The sequence below is a fragment of the Paroedura picta genome, chromosome 9 (genome assembly GCF_049243985.1).
Source record: "Paroedura picta isolate Pp20150507F chromosome 9, Ppicta_v3.0, whole genome shotgun sequence".
NCBI lineage: Eukaryota > Metazoa > Chordata > Lepidosauria > Squamata > Gekkonidae > Paroedura > Paroedura picta.
Window position 1 is genome coordinate 26,211,302 of NC_135377.1, and position 20,372 is coordinate 26,231,673.

General features: G+C 41.1%; 1 protein-coding gene across 12 annotated transcripts in view; it reads right to left on the reverse strand.

Moving 5' to 3' along the window:
- The window catches only part of RALYL (RALY RNA binding protein like), a 298,190-nt gene that overhangs the window by 68,247 nt on the left and 209,571 nt on the right, over window positions 1-20,372 (reverse strand). For 3 of the 12 annotated variants that reach the window (XM_077352025.1, XM_077352024.1, XM_077352022.1), the window contains exon 1: window positions 4,844-5,002. The exons of the other annotated variants lie outside the window; for them this stretch is intronic. In XM_077352025.1, the coding sequence (XP_077208140.1) occupies window positions 4,844-4,880 (37 nt within the window). In that variant the 5' untranslated portion in view covers window positions 4,881-5,002. Of the gene's footprint in view, window positions 1-4,843; window positions 5,003-20,372 lie in introns of those variants that run through there. 12 annotated transcript variants of the gene reach the window in all.

Consider the following 20,372-nt stretch of genomic DNA (forward strand, 5'->3'; position numbering starts at 1 on the left):
TTCCTGGGCATTCAAGAAAGGGCCTCAAGAGCCAAGCATGGACACAATTCCTACTGCCTTCCCACTCACAATCCGTCTAAATCAGCCTTTCTATGAGGTGCCTATCTAGCCTCTGTTTAAAAACTTCCAAAGAAGGAAAGCCCACCACCTCCTGAGAAAGCCTATTCCACTGAGGAACCGCTTTTCCTGGCTAATACATTTTGGGCACTCCTGGTCAATTCCAGGGCTAAATATCATTAGACTCACCTCGCCAGGTTCAGTTTCAGGGCCCCAAGGCAGCTGGGCATGAATCAAGCATAGCTGTTTTTATACACTGCAGCCACTGTTGCTCCATTGTTTTTATATCAGCAAAGATCCTTTTTCAAAAAGAGAGTCCAGAGAACGTGGGAAATTACTCTAAACTACAGTTTCCACTCCTTCTGGTATAGATGGTTGCTTCTTCCACTATGGACCTAAGCAGGATAGATTTAAGAACTGAGAAATAAATATTCAGCTATGATTACCAATGGAAGGGATAAGTCTTCTCTAATATGAATTCTGGTGCCTCAGGAATTCTCCCTCCCATAACTCTCAATGCAACTAAAACTGATTGGTCAAGATAGCTGAGCCGACTTCTATGAAGGCCATTAGAAATAAAATGGGCCAGTTTCCTCAGTGACCTGGCAGAGCTGAATAGGTTCATTCATTAAACTAATTAACTGGAATCATTGCAAATGAAAAGTACACAGTGCTGGAAATGAAACAGGTGTGATCCAAATGGATTCTAGATTTGGAGCTCTCATGGTGCTGTTGTCCCATTGTTTATTTAATCACCTTACATCAAAACCCACTGCGCATCATGCTGCCATATTACACTAGACGTCTAAAATGCTGAATTTTTCGACTGATGTCCTCCAACATCTGAACAACATTACATAAAGCTGCAAGGAAGTTGTGCTGTATCCTGACATTAGACAAATGCTGTTTAATAACACATATGCTAGAAAATAGGAACATAATAAGTGAAAAGCTGTTACCACATCAGGAGAAGAAATGCCAAAGCTATTCTTCCTAATTATCGAATGCCTTTGCAATGCTCCAAATTCACGTGGCAAGAATGTCACTAGATTTACTGATACAGCTTTGACACTGTTATTCTAAGGAATCTAATAATAATAATGTGTGAAATAACTCACTGTGGAGCTATGTACACTCTGTTATAAGATTCCCTCTCACTGAGGCTATGTTTTTGTGGGAGAGGCCAAAATAAAAACAGAGAGCCTATACATTGTTGTCAATGGTGTTTCATCAGACTGGAGGGAGGTGAGTAGTGGGGTACCTCAGGGCTCGGTGCTCGGCCCGGTACTTTTTAACATATTTATTAATGATCTAGATGAGGGGGTGGAGGGACTACTCATCAAGTTTGCAGATGACATCAAATTGGGAGGACTAGCAAATACTCCAGAAAATAGAGACAGAGATCTGAACACAATGGAAAATTGGGCAAATGAGAACAAGATGCAATTTAATAACGATAAGTGTAAAGTTCTGCATCTGGGTCAGAAAAATGAAAAGCATGCCTACTGGATGGGGGATACGCTTCTAGGTAACACTGTGTGTGAACGAGACCTTGGGGTACTTGTGGATTGTAAGCTAAACATGAGCAGGCAGTGTGATGCAGCAGTAAAAAAGGCAAATGCCTTTTATAGTTTGTGGTTCGTGGCATGTACGGTTCATGAAACACAAATGATCATGAACTTCCCATCAAGTCTGGTGAGGATTAGCATTATGGGGTCCAAGTTATGCCCCCCCCCCAAGAAAGTGCTCCATGATCCATTGTTTCCATATGGATTATAGAAGCCAAAATGGAGTCGGATTGGACTAGAGAACAGAACAATCCAGATTCAAACATCAACTGGAGCATAAAGCTTACCGGCTAAACCTGAGGTTTGTTATCTCTTAGCCCAAACTTCCCAACAGGCTAGTTGTGATGATGGAATGCAGGATGGAAAGACCACTATGGAGGAAAGACAGACCCCAAAATAGAATGGATAGAAGCACTGAGGTAGGCTCTCGATTGCTATGACCCTCATTAATTTCTGACAAACCTGTTTCCGCATTTCTGTGTAAAGGTAAAGGTAAAGGTATCCCCTGTGCAAGCACCGGGTCATGTCTGACCCTTGGGGTGACGCCCTCCAGCGTTTTCATGGCAGACTCAATACGGGGTGGTTTGCCAGTGCCTTCCCCAGCCATGACCGTTTACCCCCCAGCAAACTGGGTACTCATTTTACCGACCTCGGAAGGATGGAAGGCTGAATCAACCTTGAGCCGGCTGCTGGGATCGAACTCCCAGCCTCATGGACAGAGCTTTCAGACTGCTGCCTTACCACTCTGCGCCACAAGAGGCTCTTGCATTTCTGTGTAGAAATGATCAATTGTAGAATTAAGATTGCAACTGTCAGTTCACTTTGTCTCAACATGCCAGCTGGAGCTTGGGAAATGACTGGAAGGAAGGCACAGCCATTAGCTACCCGTATCACCCTTTAACCTCACACTGTCTCTTCCCTGTGCCACAGATACAACTGCATACTCTCCCCAGGCTAGTTAGATGGTATAAGATCTTGGAAGATAAGTAGGATCAGACCTGGTTAGTATTTAGATGGGAGGCCCCCAAGGAAGTCTCCAGATACATTACTCAGGGGTAGGCTACAGGAAACCAACTCTGAACATCTCTTACTTTGAAAACTCCATGGGGTTACCACAACACAGCTGTGAGTTGGTGGCAAAAACCCTCACCATGCTCTCAACTGGCTCCTTGGGGAAACTGTGGCAGGGAAGATGTTCACATCATTATAAGCATAATTTCCTTTAACAAGGAATGGCATACCATCCCAAATCCCTAAGGGAAGGGCAACATCGGTATTGAAAAATAAATAATATATAAAATCATTTTAAATGAATGGGATTCACTTCTGAGCAGACCAGTTTAGCATTACTCCCAGTGCTACCCAGTTGCTTTTAAGCATTAACAGTAAGGCTATCTGAGCCAGACATTTAACATCTACATCTGGAAATAGTTACAACTGTGTTAAGATGTTTCAAACAATATTATATACTGTTTTTGCTATACTTAATGTAGAACTGAGATTGTAACATCGGAGAAATTACTTTCTAAACATTATACCCTCTCAAATGGTATTTTTTTTAAGTTGACAGACTATATTTTCTCCTCTGTACTATGCATCATGAAACATGAATTAACACCATTTTATATCCTCACTTAATAACAGCCAGTTATATAGTAAGTGAAGTTTATTGATGCAATATATTTAGACACTCCAAATTCACCTACACAATCATTCTAGCAGCCTCAAATATAATTTCAGAAATCTTATATGGGAATTAGTCATTTTTCTTCTGACTAATATATCATGTCTTCTTGCTAACCCATCCCCCAAAACAATAACCCAGCACAAATGGAGCCCCCCCCCAGCAATTCAAATGGGAGAAGGGGATGTGAAGGAACAGAATTAACTGAAACAGAAAAAGTCAAGTTTATGGTTGGTGAAATACAATCTGCTGTTCTTACAAATGTTCAGCTGTTTTGTATACCAGGATTTTACTCTGTTTCTTTCATAAAATACAGAACAACACATATAATTGCTCTCCTTCAATAAAACTAAAACAACATTAAAGGAAATAGGTGAATGCTGAACTGTAATATATCAATATATGCCTTTACTACAATAGCTTCTGTTTAATATTCTTGACAACTTTTCTTAGTATAATAAATCAACAACAGATTCTTATAGCATTACTCAGGGGAAAGAAAGAACACTTGCGTACATTCTTTTGAACAAATCCTGTCCTTTCTGAGTTCATCCCAAAGCAATATTGCTCTTCTAACCACCAAAACTTTGGCTATAGATTAAAAGACGCCAAAAGGCTTAATTGTTTGTGTGCCCATTCCCCCCCTACAGTACTCCAACTAATAATAAGCTTGCGTTATTTCCCTTGGTCATTGCCTCTTCCCTTGTCTTCCAAAAGTTCACGGGTTGGATTTCCCCCTTCAAACCAAGATACCTCGTCTTACTATGGGGGCAATTCTAGATAAGATGCCTTTGATCCTAACTCCCGGAGTACCAGCTTGATAGCTTTAGCTATATAAATCTTTTCATTCAATTCAGATGTGCAATATGGCTACTTGAACAGCCCATTATAGTTGGAGGTATATATTTATTTCAAGCAACAGAAATAACAGAACTGCCAATTATGTGGATTTTACTTGCTTCTTTATTAGATTTTTAATTCAGTCTACTTTCTCCCTTCTGTCCTCATCGACTTCTCCCTTACTTCACAGCAGCGTATGAAAAATTAGCTCAACTGAACTTGTAGCATTTCTAGGCACCTTAAGTCAATTTGCATACAATAATGTTGCAATGCAAAAACAGTTCTCTCCTTTCCCCAGAAATGGCTCATAATGTCCAATTGTTCTGCCCTGCATAAAAGAAGCTGAGCTAGTGTGAACTTGCGTTTGATCTCTGTTTCCTTGTTGATTTTACAAAGCAGTCACTTACTGGTGGTTTCCATAGGAACAAGTGAGCTTATTTTTCATTCTTATGATCTCTCCTTCAATTAATAATATAGATATTGTAGCATAAAAGCAGAGAGAAAAATCCACATGTGCCATTCTTGGGTAATTTAGCCACTGCAGAAGAAAGTAAAGCATAGTTTTCAATCAAATGGGGAGACATTTTCATCCTCGACGATCCTCCTCAATGATCTAATTTAATACATTTATAAATGTAAAATGTATACAGACTGTCTCTGTCACGGACATAAAAAATGAGTGATGGCTACTTACATCTTTGATTTCTGCGTTTGCTCTTGTACATTGTCATTCTGAAGACACCCTGCTATCCAAGAAACAATTGTCTATGTCCAGACAAAAGAGCCAGTCCGGGACCGTGCTTCCGTTCTGCAGCGAGACAGTTGCTCACTGACAGAAGGTAACCAGCAGTCTCTCTCAGTGAAAGCGAGGGTAGTACCATTCTGATCATCTCCTGGGGAGATATGGCTAGCTACGTTTCCTCAAAGGCAAAGCTGGGGGCACAACAAACCTCCAGTTCTTGCAATGTTTCGGCTCCTGTCCTGAAACACCAATTTAAAGGTCGCCAATTTAAGTATGCTGTTTTTAGGTGGTAAGTACATGTTGATTTCAAGAGTGATCTCAACACCCCCCCTCTCCCTTGGAATACAGAGTACTAAAGTAAACATTTGTGCAATTAAAAATGATTTATTCACTGAGAGGTAGTGGTAAAAGAGATTCAAAAGAATTGGGAATTGTATCAAATGACTTACTCAAGTAGGATTTCCTCTTACCTTTGCTAAATTGCTGATTGTGCATAATTCAATTTCAATGGGAAAGATAGGTTAATTCTGATTTTTCCATTTGGCTCTAAGGTTCAGATGTTTAAGTCGAATAACAGAACTTTTTAATGCCAAAGCTTGCTCCCACAGTTTCACTAGCTGCCATGTCTCCAATTAAAAAGCAAATTGTGTCACCAGTGATGTACTTACCTATCTGCATTGATAGTTTAGACTTAGTGCAGGCCTGGTCCTGGTAATTTACATATGCAATCTGCCTTTGTGGGTTTTTCCTTTCCAAATAATAGGCTGAAGCTAAGTAGAAACTAGGAAAGCTGCATATATATATATATACAGTGAATGTGAAATATATATATATATATATATATATATATATATATATATATATATATATATATATATATATACACACACACACACACACACACATACATATATATACATATATACATATACATATACATACATACATACATATATATATACACAGTGCCTATACAGCACATATATATATATATATATACAGTGAATGTGAAATGCCTACAGATCTCCTGAGCCATACCATGTAAGAGGAATTAAGAGGCCTACTAATATTTGATTGGCACCTTCTTGCTTTACACTGATTACAACTAATATTTGTAACATTTCTAAGTTCACAGACACAGTATCAGAATGAGGAATGGTTTACATCAACTTCAATATGAACAGCAACTTAAGACATCTTGTACAACAGTCACAGGGGTTGTCAAACTGCAGCCCTCCAGATGTCCATGGACTACAATTCCCATGAGCCCCTGCCAGCGAATGGGAATTGTAGTCCATGGACATCTGGAGGGCTGCAGTTTGACTACCCCTGGACTCTATATAGCCTGTTCTAGAGCAAACTAAGGTCATGTGATCCAAATCCACAAATTACCAATTCCTTAACATTGTACAGTACATTAATATATATAAATTATACTTCAGGGTCTAAAATTTGCCTAATACATGATTAAAAAAAACATATGTGCATGAAATTGCACCTCCACAGTCTATCTGAGAATCCCCTTTTCTTTGGGGGGGGGGAATTTGCTTTGGATATAAGTGCCAATATCTCAGGATGAGCTGCATGAGAATTCAGCAGCCTTACAGCATGTACAGACTAACCTAAAAGAGCAGAGATCACATTACTCATGTCACAGAAGCCCCAGTCAAATGGGCCAGGCCATCTGGTAATTAGCAATTCGTTTCTGGTCCTCCCCAAGGGCAATGTAGCCTGCATACCCATATTACGTAGCCATGTTACATGAGCATCAAACAACCATCATGTTTTTTTGAGTGTGTCACAACTCAGATACAAGTAAAGGAAAGTTTGGTCTTCTTATTCACTGTTATTCAGGAAGATTATTCAACCCTAGATAAAAAAGCAAAGTCTGCTTCAGATCATGGAACTCTGAAGCCAAACTCAAGCATTAATCCAGCATTTCCACCAGTCTTGCATTTATGTTATTAAGGGTTTAGAACTGATTATAACGGGGGGAAATTAAAGTATTTAAATATGTTTGAGATTGAATTCTGATTAGGGAGTTTTCTAGATGTTGTTATGGTAACAAAGAGATTAGCTTTTATCCTAAAGCTGGCAAATTAGTTTCTCCTTTACATTACAGTTCTGAAAGATAACATCAACACTTAATTAACAGGACAATGGAAACACATAACCCATTTTGAGCAGTTGTCATGCACTCCCACCCAGCTAAAATGGGCCATGTTATCGCAAGCACAGTGGTTAACTGACTGTATTAATGGAGCCCACAAGACCTGTGCTTTGTACACAAGCTTAATTCCCTGTCAACTCTTCTCAGCCTTGAAAATGTAGCAGCCTTTGATGGTTGCCCAAGATAATGTCTTATTCCCTGTGCCACCTGTCTCTGGAGAAAGACCAGGGACTATGAACTAAGAGATGGTGAGCACTGAGCATAGGGGGAGGGGGGGGGGAACCTGGTGAAATAGCAGGCCTGTTAGTGACTGAAGTTTGGATGATCACTGACATCACTAGACATTACTGTAACCCACTTCCCCTGTTGTTTTACAGGACTGGTCTCTTTATCCACAATGTAAACAGTAAATGATCAACGGATTTATTGGCTGGTTCCCGTATCTTATTTCTGCGCCCACTTCTTTGAAGGGGTCTGTCACCACTTCCATGGCTCTTTGAAGCCTGGAAAACTATTTCAGGGGTTCCTCCATGGTAGGCTGGAAAGGGCTGCCCTAGATTCTGTGAAAAGCATAATGGTCAAACTATGCACACCAGTTCCCATAGTATTTTTAAGGACGTTGGGGCAGCAAAAAAGTAAAGAGAGTAAGTAGGAGCAGTGGTAGGGAACAGAACTTGAACTGGCACTGTTAACAAGTGTCCTATTGCAAGTTAATCCCATTCTGCCACTTTGGAATCCTGAAAGAGTGAACAAGCCATGGCCAATTGGGCTCTCTCTAATAAGGTGACCAGATTTCAACATTGGTAAAGCGGGACACCATTGACCGGGGGGGGGGGGGTTCTTGATTAAAATTTTGGTCTATATGGAGCAACAAAAAGTTTCATAGAACGCATAGAATGCAAAAATAGGATTGTAATATATATTTTTAAATTTCAACATAAGTACAATTTGCCAGGTGTCCCCAGATGTCCCTCCAAAAGTGGGACAATCTGGTCACCAAGCTTCTCCTTAGTTCTGACTGAGCTTCTGAGAAGCTCAGCCTGTCGTGGCTGTATCCATTCCCTTAATATGATCAGCACTTCCCCACTCACTCAGAACTTTTCTTCCTTATTATCTCTGGAGTGGCTGATCTTCCGTAGCACTTTGGAGGAGACCTGACTAAAGGTAGACTTTCGATCCACCCCAATATGTAATTTTGTTTAAAGAGGAGTGTTTTCATCTTCAAAAAACCAGCCAGACGTGAAGTTCCTAATGTTTTCCCTGCCTATATATTAATAGACTTTGTACCAGAAGATGAAAGTAGGCCCATGGTGTTTTAGGAAGATTGTTTTACTAAAATAATATCTATAAATTTGTCTGCAATCTTCGAGGTCCTCAGGTGTTCTGGATACGCCTGCTGCAGTCAGTGCCTCCAGCCTGTTCCATGCATTTTTCACACTGTGTAATATAATTCCTGAAAGGCAATTTGTTCAGTTTTTTTCCCCAGTTGCCATTCCAAAACAACTGATTAATGTGCCTCACACCTTTTCCAACGGCTGGGCACAGAACAGCCAGGCTTATTTCGACTGGCAGCTTCATAGGGGGATTCTGTTCCTTCTCTAGATATTAATATATTATTTTAAACAGAATCCCTAATTTCCACTGAGATTAGTCAAATTTCCGTTTTTAAATGCTAACCTTCAGCTCTTAATTCTGGACAATTTCTGAGTCAGCAGGGGAGAGGGGGAATGCAAGAAATGTGTGAATACCCAGGGGGAGTCAACCTGTGGTCCTCCAGATGTTCATGGACTACAATTCCCATGAGCCCCTGCCAGCAAATGCTGGCAGGGGCTCATGGGAATTGTAGTCCGTGAACATCTGGAGGACCACAGGTTGACTACACTTGCAATAAGGGACTGCTTTCCAAAGAGCAAGATTCTACTAAATGTATCAGTTCGGCAGCATACTGATAGCACTGCTGGATGCGTCATTTGGAGCTAAAACCAGACTGGTAGGACCTTTACAGTCAAAAAACCCTACAAAGTCATAAGGGTTCCATATATCAAACCCTAAGGATTTTTTTTTGTTTGGAATGTGATTCCTGTGTTGACCCTATTGATCCAGACATGCTATTCTGATTAGCACTTGCCTCACCACCAACATTTGGCACAGTTCTTGTGTAGCTTTAAGACAAGGCTGCACTGAATTAGTAAAGTGGACAACTGAAGAATTGTTCCCAGGAAGAAAAATAATTACACAGTGCATTGGCTCCTGCTTGGTGTAGTGGTTAAAAGCGGCAGACTAGTCTGGGGAACCAGGTTGGATTCTTCCCTCCTCCACCTGGAGCCAGCTGGGTGACCTTGGACTAGTTACAGTTCTCTTAGAACAGTTCTCACAGACCAGGTCCCTCAGGGGTCTCTCAGCCCCATGTACCTCACAGTGTCTGTTGTGGGGAAAGGAACAGAAAGGTGCTTGACCCCAATGGTCCTGAATGGTAATATTTGCCTTACATGCGCTGAAGGGCTCCATATGCAGCTGCAAGTGGGGAAAATAGTTTGGGTTGACGGGTCCCCCATGGCCACCAGCAAGAAGTAGGGGTAGGATCCCCAAATCCAGGTTGGAGAACTCCTGGAGATTTGGGAATAGTACCTGGGGAGGACAGGGACCTCAGTGGGGTACAAAGATATATGGTCCAACCTCCAAAGCATCTTTTTTCTTCAGGGGAACTTGTATTCATAGTTTGGAGATGAGCTGGAACTCTAAGGTATCCCTGGGACCCACCTGGACGCTGTCATCACTAACAATAGTATCCATCAGGGTCATTTATGTTTGGGGAAAACAGTGCCTACAATTGCAACCTCTGAGTGGGCAAAGACCTGAAGATTTGGGATGGAGCCTGATGAAAATGGAGTTTAGGGAAGGGAGGTAGTTCAGCAGGGATATATTGCCATAGTCCATTCTCTCCAGGAAAACTGATCTCTGTAGTTTGGAAGTCAGTTGCAATTCTGGTAGAACTCAAGGCCCATCAGGAGTGGTGACCCTATACTTGCCATGTGCCATGGTCCCATTTAAAATCAGACCCTCACATGTTTGAAAATTGAATTCTCAAAGGGAATTTGTAGCTGGCGTCTGACTGTAAATACCCATGGCCATGTCTCAAACGTAACATGCTGTTCAGTTCTTGCCTGAGAATAAGTGCCACTGAACAGGACTTTCTTTGAAGTGAACTCAGAAGATAGGTCAATTAATATGTGTGCATATATAGCAATATAGCATCCAGCTAAATTCCATGGAACTTCCTACAAGCTGTGGCTAGCATAGCAGCTTTAATCTAAATAATAATTGTCTTCTCCTCTTTTAACAGCAATTGCTTTGCAAGTTGTGCATCACTGGTAAACAATCTTCAGATTTCAAATAAGCAAATGGTGTCTATTTTGAAATATATGCCATGGGTCATACACAACCTTTATTTGGAAAGAACTGACTCGAAGGATTATGCATGCATATCATTACTATTATCTTCCTTCCTTTCCACATCACATTTAGTTGCAATTATCCACACTGATGAGCTCTTTCACCATGCTGAATTGAGCTGCAAATGATATCATTTCACTGTTCATAGACCAAGGCCATTGCAAAACTCAATCTCAAATCCACACAGCGTATTGCTGGCAGGAAGCTTAGAAATACCTGAATATAGCTAATTATGAAAGTCTATGTATCTGTATATGGCTGTTCTGAAAAACAAGCAAATATTGCTGCAAGCAAGTAAAGCTTGGATCCTAGCTAGATGCAGTCAATCATGGAAATAATGTTTTGGCTTCGGCTTCCATTATCAAGATGCATAGATTTCACACTGGGAATGAAAGGGGAGACAATATGAAGGAAGATGAAAGCCCTTTATGGCCATGTATAATGGAGTTTGCATCCAGATTCATCCAACATATGGGGTCACAGTCTGAGAGGAGCAACACATGGATTTTCAGACTTTTTATATGAGAAACAGAATGCTGAAAAATCAGAGTTCTGTATAGAGCATATGGTGGTTGCACGTGTATGTAAGTTCTCTGTGTTGTTCCTTTCTGATAAAATGTCAATCACCCTTAGTAGGAAGACCACAGATAGTGCATGCTCTTGATACATGCATGCAAGATCATGATGCCTGAAAAGAACTGAAATATGGCATATGAACGCAGCAAAGGTTCTGAATAACCAGAAATTCTCACTTGCTTCTTGTATGCTGAGATTGGGCAGATTGTCTGCTCTCACCTGAATTTAAAAAGCTTTGCAACACATTGTTCCAGATTTTTCTTTTTATTGTTTACTTGAGATTTCTGAAATTGGAACAAATGTCTGCCCCCTTCCTTGACATTCATAGCATTTGCATTCTGTAACAACTATTATTGTAGTACATATTAATGTAACATAATTGCAATGTGATACACCGTTTAATTAAAAGGGTCTCACTAGACCGGCCTTTCTCAACTTTTTCACTGTTGAGAAACCCCTGAAACGTTTGTAAGGCTTTGAGAAATCCCAGAAGTGGCGCAATCATGCAGAATATGGTTGGGAAGCATAGCAGTGTACACACCTACTTGGGGCCCTTCCCCTTCTTACTCCCTCCAGGCCCACCATTGGCCATTTGGGGAGGGGAGGTGGGTCATATCACCTGATTTGAATTTATTAGAAGTTATAATTTAATTTGTATTGATTATTTTGTATTATGCTTTGAAATGTTTGAATAATTTTAATTCATTTAGTAATGGCTTATAAAGGTAAAGGTATCCCCTGTGCACGCACCGGGTCATGTCTGACCCTTGGGGTGACGCCCTCCAGCGTTTTCATGGCAGACTCAATACGGGGTGGTTTGACAGTGCCTTCCCCAGTCATTACAGCTGGGCACTCATTTTACCGACCTCGGAAGGATGGAAAGCTGAGTAAACCTTGAGCCGGCTGCTGGGGTTGAACTCCCAGCCTCATGGGCAGAACTTTCAGACTGCATGTCTGCTGCCTTACCACTCTGTGTCACAAGAGGCTCTTTAATGGCTTATAACTACATGCAAATAAATTGACAGTTTCCACAAGGTAAGGACAGGTGTGGTTTTAGTTGTGCCCTCACAAGTAAGATACATTCATGTATACAAATCACATACCAGCCTGCACATTCGTGTTTCAAAAGCAGCTATTCCTCACATTTCTTTTTTGCCATCTGCCCATGTATATGCAGAGTAAAAATACAAATATGTTTTCCCTGCAGAAAGATGAGGATCTGAATTGCTTCAAATATTTAAATTCAAATTGCAGGAAGAAAATTTAAAGTCCTCCTCACTTCTTGCCAAGTGTCATTTTCTGGAACCACGCGTTCTAATAAGGGGGGGGGGTAGGAAGGTATCACTTCCAACCCACATTTGTATGATTAAACTACTCATTCTGTCAGTCTCAAGCTTTTAATCTGTTTTTATCTGTTGCCTGTGTGCATACATAGCTGCTAGAGGCTGCTGCAGAAGGAGTCTTTAACGGTGCAATTCTTAAAGACCAGCATTGGATAGAACTATATCATCTGTTCCATGCAGGGAACAAGCATTATAAAAAATTTCCATAAGAGATTGATTTCCCCCCTGAAAATAGGTACATATCTTAATTTTAATTGAGCTTTTTTCTTTATAAAATGGCAACCAGTGCAGCATAATTTTTAGAGTGTCTGACAAAGGGAACCAGAACTGCACTTTGTCAGAATGAACCCCAAGGAATCTTTTATAAAAGACACATAAAGGCATTCTTGAGAGCCAGTTTGGTGTCGTGGTTAGGAGTGCGGACTTCTAATCTGGCATGCCGGGTTCGATTCTGCGCTCCCCCCCAGCTGGGTGACCTTGGGCTCGCCACGGCACTGATAAAACGGTTCTGACCGGGCAGTGATATCAGGGCTCTCTCAGCCTCACCCACCCCACAGGGGGTCTGTTGTGGGGAGAGGAAAGGGAAGGTGACTGTAAGCTGCTTTGAGCCTCCTTCGGGTAGGGAAAAGCGGCATATAAGAACCAACTCTTCTTCTTCTCTTCTTCTTGATGGATTGGAAGACATTTTGTTGCAATCATGTTTATGGGGGGGGAGGGGGTTCAGGTATGCCATAAACTTGCTTCAAATTTATGGCAATAAAACTAAGAAACATCTGAATTTGACATTCACCTCCTGACATTTCCTGAAGAGGACATTATTCACGCATACATACACAAGCCCTGAAACCACCCTCCACTTGGCAACCAAAGCGTGAAGGCCAATCAAAACGTATAATTTCCAAGAGCTTGATTTTGACACTTAGAATTAATGACCAATTCTGCATTTGGGCTCTAATTAGAGAAGTGAGCAATTCAGTTTGACATGAGTGATGAGAAAATTCTATCTACTTCTCAAGCAATTCCAAAGGTTTCAACACTGACTGAAAGTATGAAATTGTCTTGATTTTTCACTTGTTCAAAAAGAGTTTGTTTCCTGCAAAATATTTCTGTGTTGAGAACTTGACCTTAACCTCTTAACCTCTGTTCCACTGTGGGAAAGTAATTCTTTACTCTAGCTATAGGATACATGCAGCAGCTATAGGATACATGCCATTCTTAAAAGGACTGTTTTGGGATATGGTGAACGCCTAATGCCCTTCAATACATCAGTGCAGATGTAGCTACCAAAGATGAAACAGTAAGAAGGAAGGCAGGGTGTTGTTGGATTCTGTGATGAAAAAACACTCCATTAGCTTGTATAGAATTTACAGTTTGGGCTAATTTGTATTCTGATCCGGCTTAGAATCTACCCTAATATGTCCTTGGTGAGCCAGTTTGGTGCAGTGGTTAAGAGTGTGGCCTTCTAATTTGGCATGCCGGGTTCGATTCTGTGCTCCCCCACATGCAACCAGCTGGGTGACCTTAGGCTCGTCCTGGCACTGATAAAACTGTTCTGACCGAGCAGTGATATCAGGGCTCTCTCAGCCTCACCCACCCCACAGGGTGTCTGTTGTGGGGAGAGGAATGGGAAGGCGACTGTAAGCCGCTTTGAGCCTCCTTCGGGTAGGGAAAAGCAGCATATAAGAACCAATAATAATAATAATAATAATAATAATAATAATAATAATAATAATAATACTTCTTCTTCTTCTTCTTCTTCTTCTCAGGTAGGACTAATGTCAAGTATAAGTCAAAATAAATATGTTAAATCAGATCAGATAATAGTCCACTGAAGATACAGGAGCACCTTCTGACTGATTTGGCATGGAGGTGTAAAACGCGTGCTGCCTCCTGCTTGCAAACATGCAGTTGGAATCCATGCATTTGCAAGCTTCCTGATGGGAGACCGCTCCCACATTCTCCCACTGCCTCACCGTGGCTTTTTGCTTCCTGATGAAGCGGCAAGGGAAAACAAAGCAAACTCCTCCTCCTGCTTCTTGGCTTGTCAAACACCACAATCCACCAGTCCTAGCACCGCAGTTGTTTTGAGGACTAAAACTTCCTCCCCCCCCCCAAGCCCCAAAATTAATTTAAAGAAAACGGCACTTTGCTATGCATTAATGCCACAAAAGAAGAGCATTAAAAAAAAATAACACTTCAGCAATGCTATGGAGAAATGCCACAATAAAGCAACCTCCCCCCCCCTTTTTTGGAGGGATTCTTGGTGTTTTGGTCTCTATTTATGTTCAGGTAGATTTGTGAAAGGCTGGCTATGGTAACTGGATCCCGATGAGTGATTTTGTGTAAAAAACAGTATGGATGCCTACCTGATCGGTAAAGGGCTGCTTCATCACATGCTCCCCCCTCTTTCCCTATTAAAACCCAAATGCCAGAAAACACAAATGAGGACGTGTCTTGGCTGCCCAATCCCAAAACTAACAAGGTCAACAAACAGAACATTTTATTTTAACTTGGGGAATGTAGCTTTGTGGTCCTGCAGCAACACAGACCACACACACACACACACACACACACACACACACACACACACACACACAGTGAGCAGGATATGGAGGGGGGGGGACAATGCTAGCAAGACTGCTGCACATTTCTCCCTCTAGACGGGCTTGCCCCTGGTTGCTCCCCAATGTGAAGCACGATAAGGATTAGATTATTTATTTACGGTCATTAACCAACATCAAATATCTACAAACCACATACATTGTTACAGCGTTTTAACAGTCAGGACACTCAGCATCAGGGAGTAAACAAAACTACAAAACATTATTACAGCGTTTTGACAGTCAGGTTACTCAGCATCAACAGTAACCAAAGATGCTGGCAGTGTAGCAAAACTTCGCCAGCTAATGATGGCGTATCAACTGCTCAGTGTGTCCTCTGGACCCCCTTTAGTAGCGTGGCAGCAGTAGCAGAGTGTAATCTACACCCTCTGTTTTCCATCACCCATCACCCCTCTAGAATGGGTTATTTGGGGTAACTTATATAGATATTATTAGAGTTTTTGCTGCATCTGTTTTATTATTCTATGTTGTACTGGGGTTTTATGGATTTTATTGTATGGTTTTATTAGGGGTTTTATGCTGTAACTCGCCTCGAGCCTCCGGGGAGAGGAGAGTAACAAGTATAATAATAATAATAATAATAATAATAATAATAATAATAATAATAACAACAACAACAACAACAACAACAACAACAACAACAACAACAATAAATGCTTCCTCCTACAGTGGAGATATTCTCTGCTGCCTAGGAAGGTTTGTGGGAAGACCCATGAAGTCCCAACTCTATGATTCTATGATTCAAGGGGGAAAAATCCAGACTGCTTCAGACCAGCCAAATCGATTTGGCCAAATCCAAACCAATGAAGGACAGTATGGGTAATTTGGTTTCAGATAAATACATTCCGGCTGAATCTGATACAGCCTGAATTCCCCCTCCCCTGTGCACATGCCTACTCAATAGTTACACCACTCTGGCTCTTAGGATTGAATTTAGGAACTTCAAAATGCAAAGCAGATCCTTTCTCACACACTCATGGACCCCTTCCACCCAGTTTTCTTCTATATCTCACATTGTACTTTTTTACTTATATCCTAATCTCCATGTCCTTATAGAATTGATAAGGCAAGATTACTGACAATACATACTTCTATGTGTATGCCAACTATACGTTTTCTGGTGCAAGATTATTTATTTAGCACACAAGGTATCTCTCAGAAGTTTGTAGGAAAATGTTTTCTAATCTCTAGCTAAATAAAATAAAAATCAAGTTCTATATCAGTTTTGAAATGCCTGAAACTTGTTTCCAGGGAATAACTTTTTTCTTTAGTTGATAGCAGAAATTAATGCTTCATGGTTTACATCAGATCAGCATATGTAGAGTTCATTCAAAGTTTAATGTCTAATAGATCTTTAATCCACTATCTTTGAATGATTTTCAACTTTACCCATCAAATAATGCTGTTACATTTTGCATCCCAAAGAAAAAATGCATGCAGAATTTGCCTCCCCAAAAAGAAACAAAAATCACGAGGAAACTGTAATCAACATTTATTGACTACAGTTTGTCACTTTAACAATTGCTATGCTGAATGCAAAACAGGATGGTATGTAAAGTTAAGAGATTCTTTTTTTAGCATGTCTATAGCAAATGATGGCTATCAAGCATCAGAGACCCGATTATCTACTTCAAGAGCCTTTCATTCCACATAAGAAGTATTTATTTGCATTTTAATTTCTCACTACTTGAAAATCCTCAGGCAGTGCTCATTATAATCCCATTTAAGATGCAGCAATTTAAAACAAATACTTCAATTATCCTTTCCAGTATATTATGCACAACGTTATTCAGTTATCTCTGAGTATATGCTGAATTTTAGCAGTTGGGAAATATGAAATTGTTGCTGATTAATAAATAATTTTGTTTTGTCCTTTTCTAAAATAATTATCTATACTGCAGGAGTTAAGTGCAGTAATGTAGTCTATTTTTTCCAATGATCTCTAGGTTGGTTTCCAGGGATACTGGGGCACTTTGGAATCAAATGAATGGCTTCTCAGATAAATCAGTAATGGGAGGAGAAGCCTGCCTGGAAAAGTTCCTGCCCACCATTTTCTTGTCCAATGCTGACCTACAAGGAAGTACTGGAGTGTGCTCTCAGTCTTAGCACAAAGCAGGGTATCAGTGAAGCCCAACAGACCAGGCTCTTGTCCTATCTGAACACGTACATCCTAGGACATGCTCTGGAGTCTTCTCCAATATGCTGTGGATATGCAACAGGTGCAATCCCTCTGCAGATGCTTTAAAGATCAATTTGCATGTTCCATCATCACCCAACCCTGCCTATGTGTGATCACCGGCTTGTGAGCATGGTGTCCAAACGTGCACTTGTATATTCCCTCTTCGCAACTGGATATATTAGCAAAGCAGCATTTCCAATGAAAGGGTTGTCACCTCTGGGTATAAACACCTTCCACACTTGTCATCCTGGTGAATGTATGCGGGTGAAGCCACGGTCTGCTGTGGCCTAAGGCTATAAGCAAGAAAATTCACGACTGACTGACACTGAGGTCATGCCCAATTCCTACTTTACTTTAGTTGACTGAATGTGTTAAGCTTTTTCCAGGGGGGGGGTATTCGCTGGGTGTTTTCTACTTCTTTTGAAGGTTCTTGGTGCAGTGGTTAGGAGTGCAGTGGTTAGGAGTGCAGTGGTTAGGAGTAGAGAAAAGTGGCACATAAGAACCAACTCTTCTTCTACTACTACTTATATATCTTGATTTTGAGGTAGCTTTATTTATTTCTAATAAAAACAACATTTCTAATAAATAAAGGGCTTGGAGTGATTGACAACAGTCCTATGTGTTCTCTAGTGTGTAATGTTTATATTGGTTTCATTTGTCCCATCCAATCCCACCAACCTCTAGTCCACTTTTCAATGATTAAGGTGCTGTTGCTATACTGGAAAGATCTTTGTGTCTCTTCCCCTTGCCAAAATTAAAATGAGTGGTTTCAGTTTTTATTTTTTAAAAGCCCTAAACTATCGATATATCAATCAATATAGCGTTGTGATGGTAGTTTAGGCAGATTTTCTGAATTTCCAGCTTTCTTTTATAAAAATTAAGTCTCTAACTCCTTCCTTCACAGAGATATAAGGGAGAAAGCATATCTCTGTAAAGAGGATTTAAGCTACATGCAGAAGCAAATAAACTGATTCTACAATTATGAAAATGCACCAAGAGAGCAGACATGTGGACAGGCGCTTGTGGGTGAACTGCTAAGAAAATAAGGAGAATGTCACGTATGTGGAAAAGGTCTTCTACAGATCAATAGCTTTTGCACAGTCTACTGGATATCCCATCCTGTGGCCTGTATTAACGTGTCCTGTATCATCTGCCTTATGTCGCATCAAGAAGGATGAGCAATAAATAATGTAAACCAAGAAATTAAAAAAGTAAAATGTGTGAATGAATTATCTGTATAGGACTGTAGGTTACACTGCATATGCGCCGAGAGAAGTGAGCCCGCTGATTCTAGTCCTTTCTGCAGGAAGCCATATAAACATAGGATCCTCCCTGAGATTAGGAAAACTGTAATGATAGGTAAGAGCCTCTTGTGGTGCAGAGTGGTAAGGCAGCAGAAATGCTGTCTGAAGCTGTCTGCCCATGAGGCTGGGAGTTCAATCCCATCAGTCGGCTCAAGGTTGACTCAGCCTTCCATCCTTCCAAGGTCGGTGAAATGAGTTCCCAGCTTGCTGGGGGGTAAACGGTAATGACTGGGGAAGACACTGGCAAACTACCCCGTATTGAGTTTGCCATGAAAACGCTAGAGGGCGTCACCCTAAGGGTCAGACATGACCCGGTGCTTGCACAGGGGATACCTTTACCTTAACCTAATGATAGGTATGTGCTTTCATGAAGTACAGGTCCATCAATGTCTATGACCCATGATGGTTAAATGGGAAGTCCATGTTAAGAGACAGTGGATCTTGGAATGCTGATTGCTTTGGCTTCTTCTAGGGTAAATAGGCACAAATAACAGTCTCCTCAGTACAAAGCAGCACTCTTCTTCTTAGGTTCCTGTACTGAATATTTTGTGGTCTTCATAAATCAGCATGACATTTGGCCCTTAATAGGTCCCTAAAACATAGGAATATTCAGGCAGAGAAAATGCTGCTAGCTGTACAAAGAAAAGTGACTTACAGTACTTGTTAACTTGGAAACTGAAGAAATTAATCTTTACCTTGTCCCACTTATAAAAAAAAAACTTAAGAAATGTAGCAGTGAACTCTAATTTGCAAATTGTCCCCCCGGCTTCAGCTTGAATACGTATCAGAAGAAAAAAGTATATAAAAATAGATTCTTTTTGTTCTCACTATGAAAGCAAATACAGCAGCCCAGAAACAAATTTCATGTTCTGATTGTGCTATTTAAAGGAAGGAGCTGCTGCTTTCAGGTGCCTGCCAGTGTGTTTGCGTGATACGCTTTGCTAGGCATTTTTAATTAAATGCCTTTCCCTCCATACTTCACTTTCATTTGGGAAAGACTTTTCAATAATTCTGCAGCTCTCCCCTGTCAAGTTGGTGGCTCACAGAAAAGTTGCATATGCATCATTCTTTAATTATTCTGGCAATGTTATGTATTTGTACACTTTAGCACTGCTATACAGCAGACAAGAGGCATAGCCTACAATGCATTGGGCAGCCTGAAAGGAAAACAAAGGAGCTCACAAGGGGATACACCACAGCTACAGTAACCCCACAAAACAATGCCTGGAGCCCAAAAAACTTGGCAGTTCCTTCCGTGAGCCCAGAGGGACTGTTTACGCACTGGAGGTTTCATGCCAGCTGCAGGCTGGAGTTTTAGTCCTGGCAGGTTGTCCCACCTCTTCCTGCACCCACATGGGGGAGCGTTTGGCCCAGTGTACCTCATATGCCCCTGATTTGTGCTCTTGCATGGGAGCTGGGGCAGTGAAGTTCCCAGTGTGTAAACGGTCAGAGGGTTTGGGGACGTCTTCCTCAAAGAATGGCTCTTCATGCCACATACTTTTGAGACGAAAGAAGCTTTCCAAAACTGTTTGCGAGGTGGCCCAGCAGTCTGGTTTTAAGAGAGAAACAAAAGTGCCAGCTAACACGAGGCATGCCAAACCTTTGGCTGTGCTTAGAGGTGCTCTTTGGATCCCGGCTGATGATGCATCAGAAGCACAGGGCGCCTTTTTGTTCCAGACCTGGGAGTATCACATTACTGTAGCTGTCTCTCTGATGCCATCTACTGGGAATACTAGCACACTTTTAAGTCAGCAAGACCGCTTTGAACAGCTCAACACTGGAAATGAATCAAAAAGATTTTATCTCTGCCAGTGGATTCAGTCCTGTCAGCACAT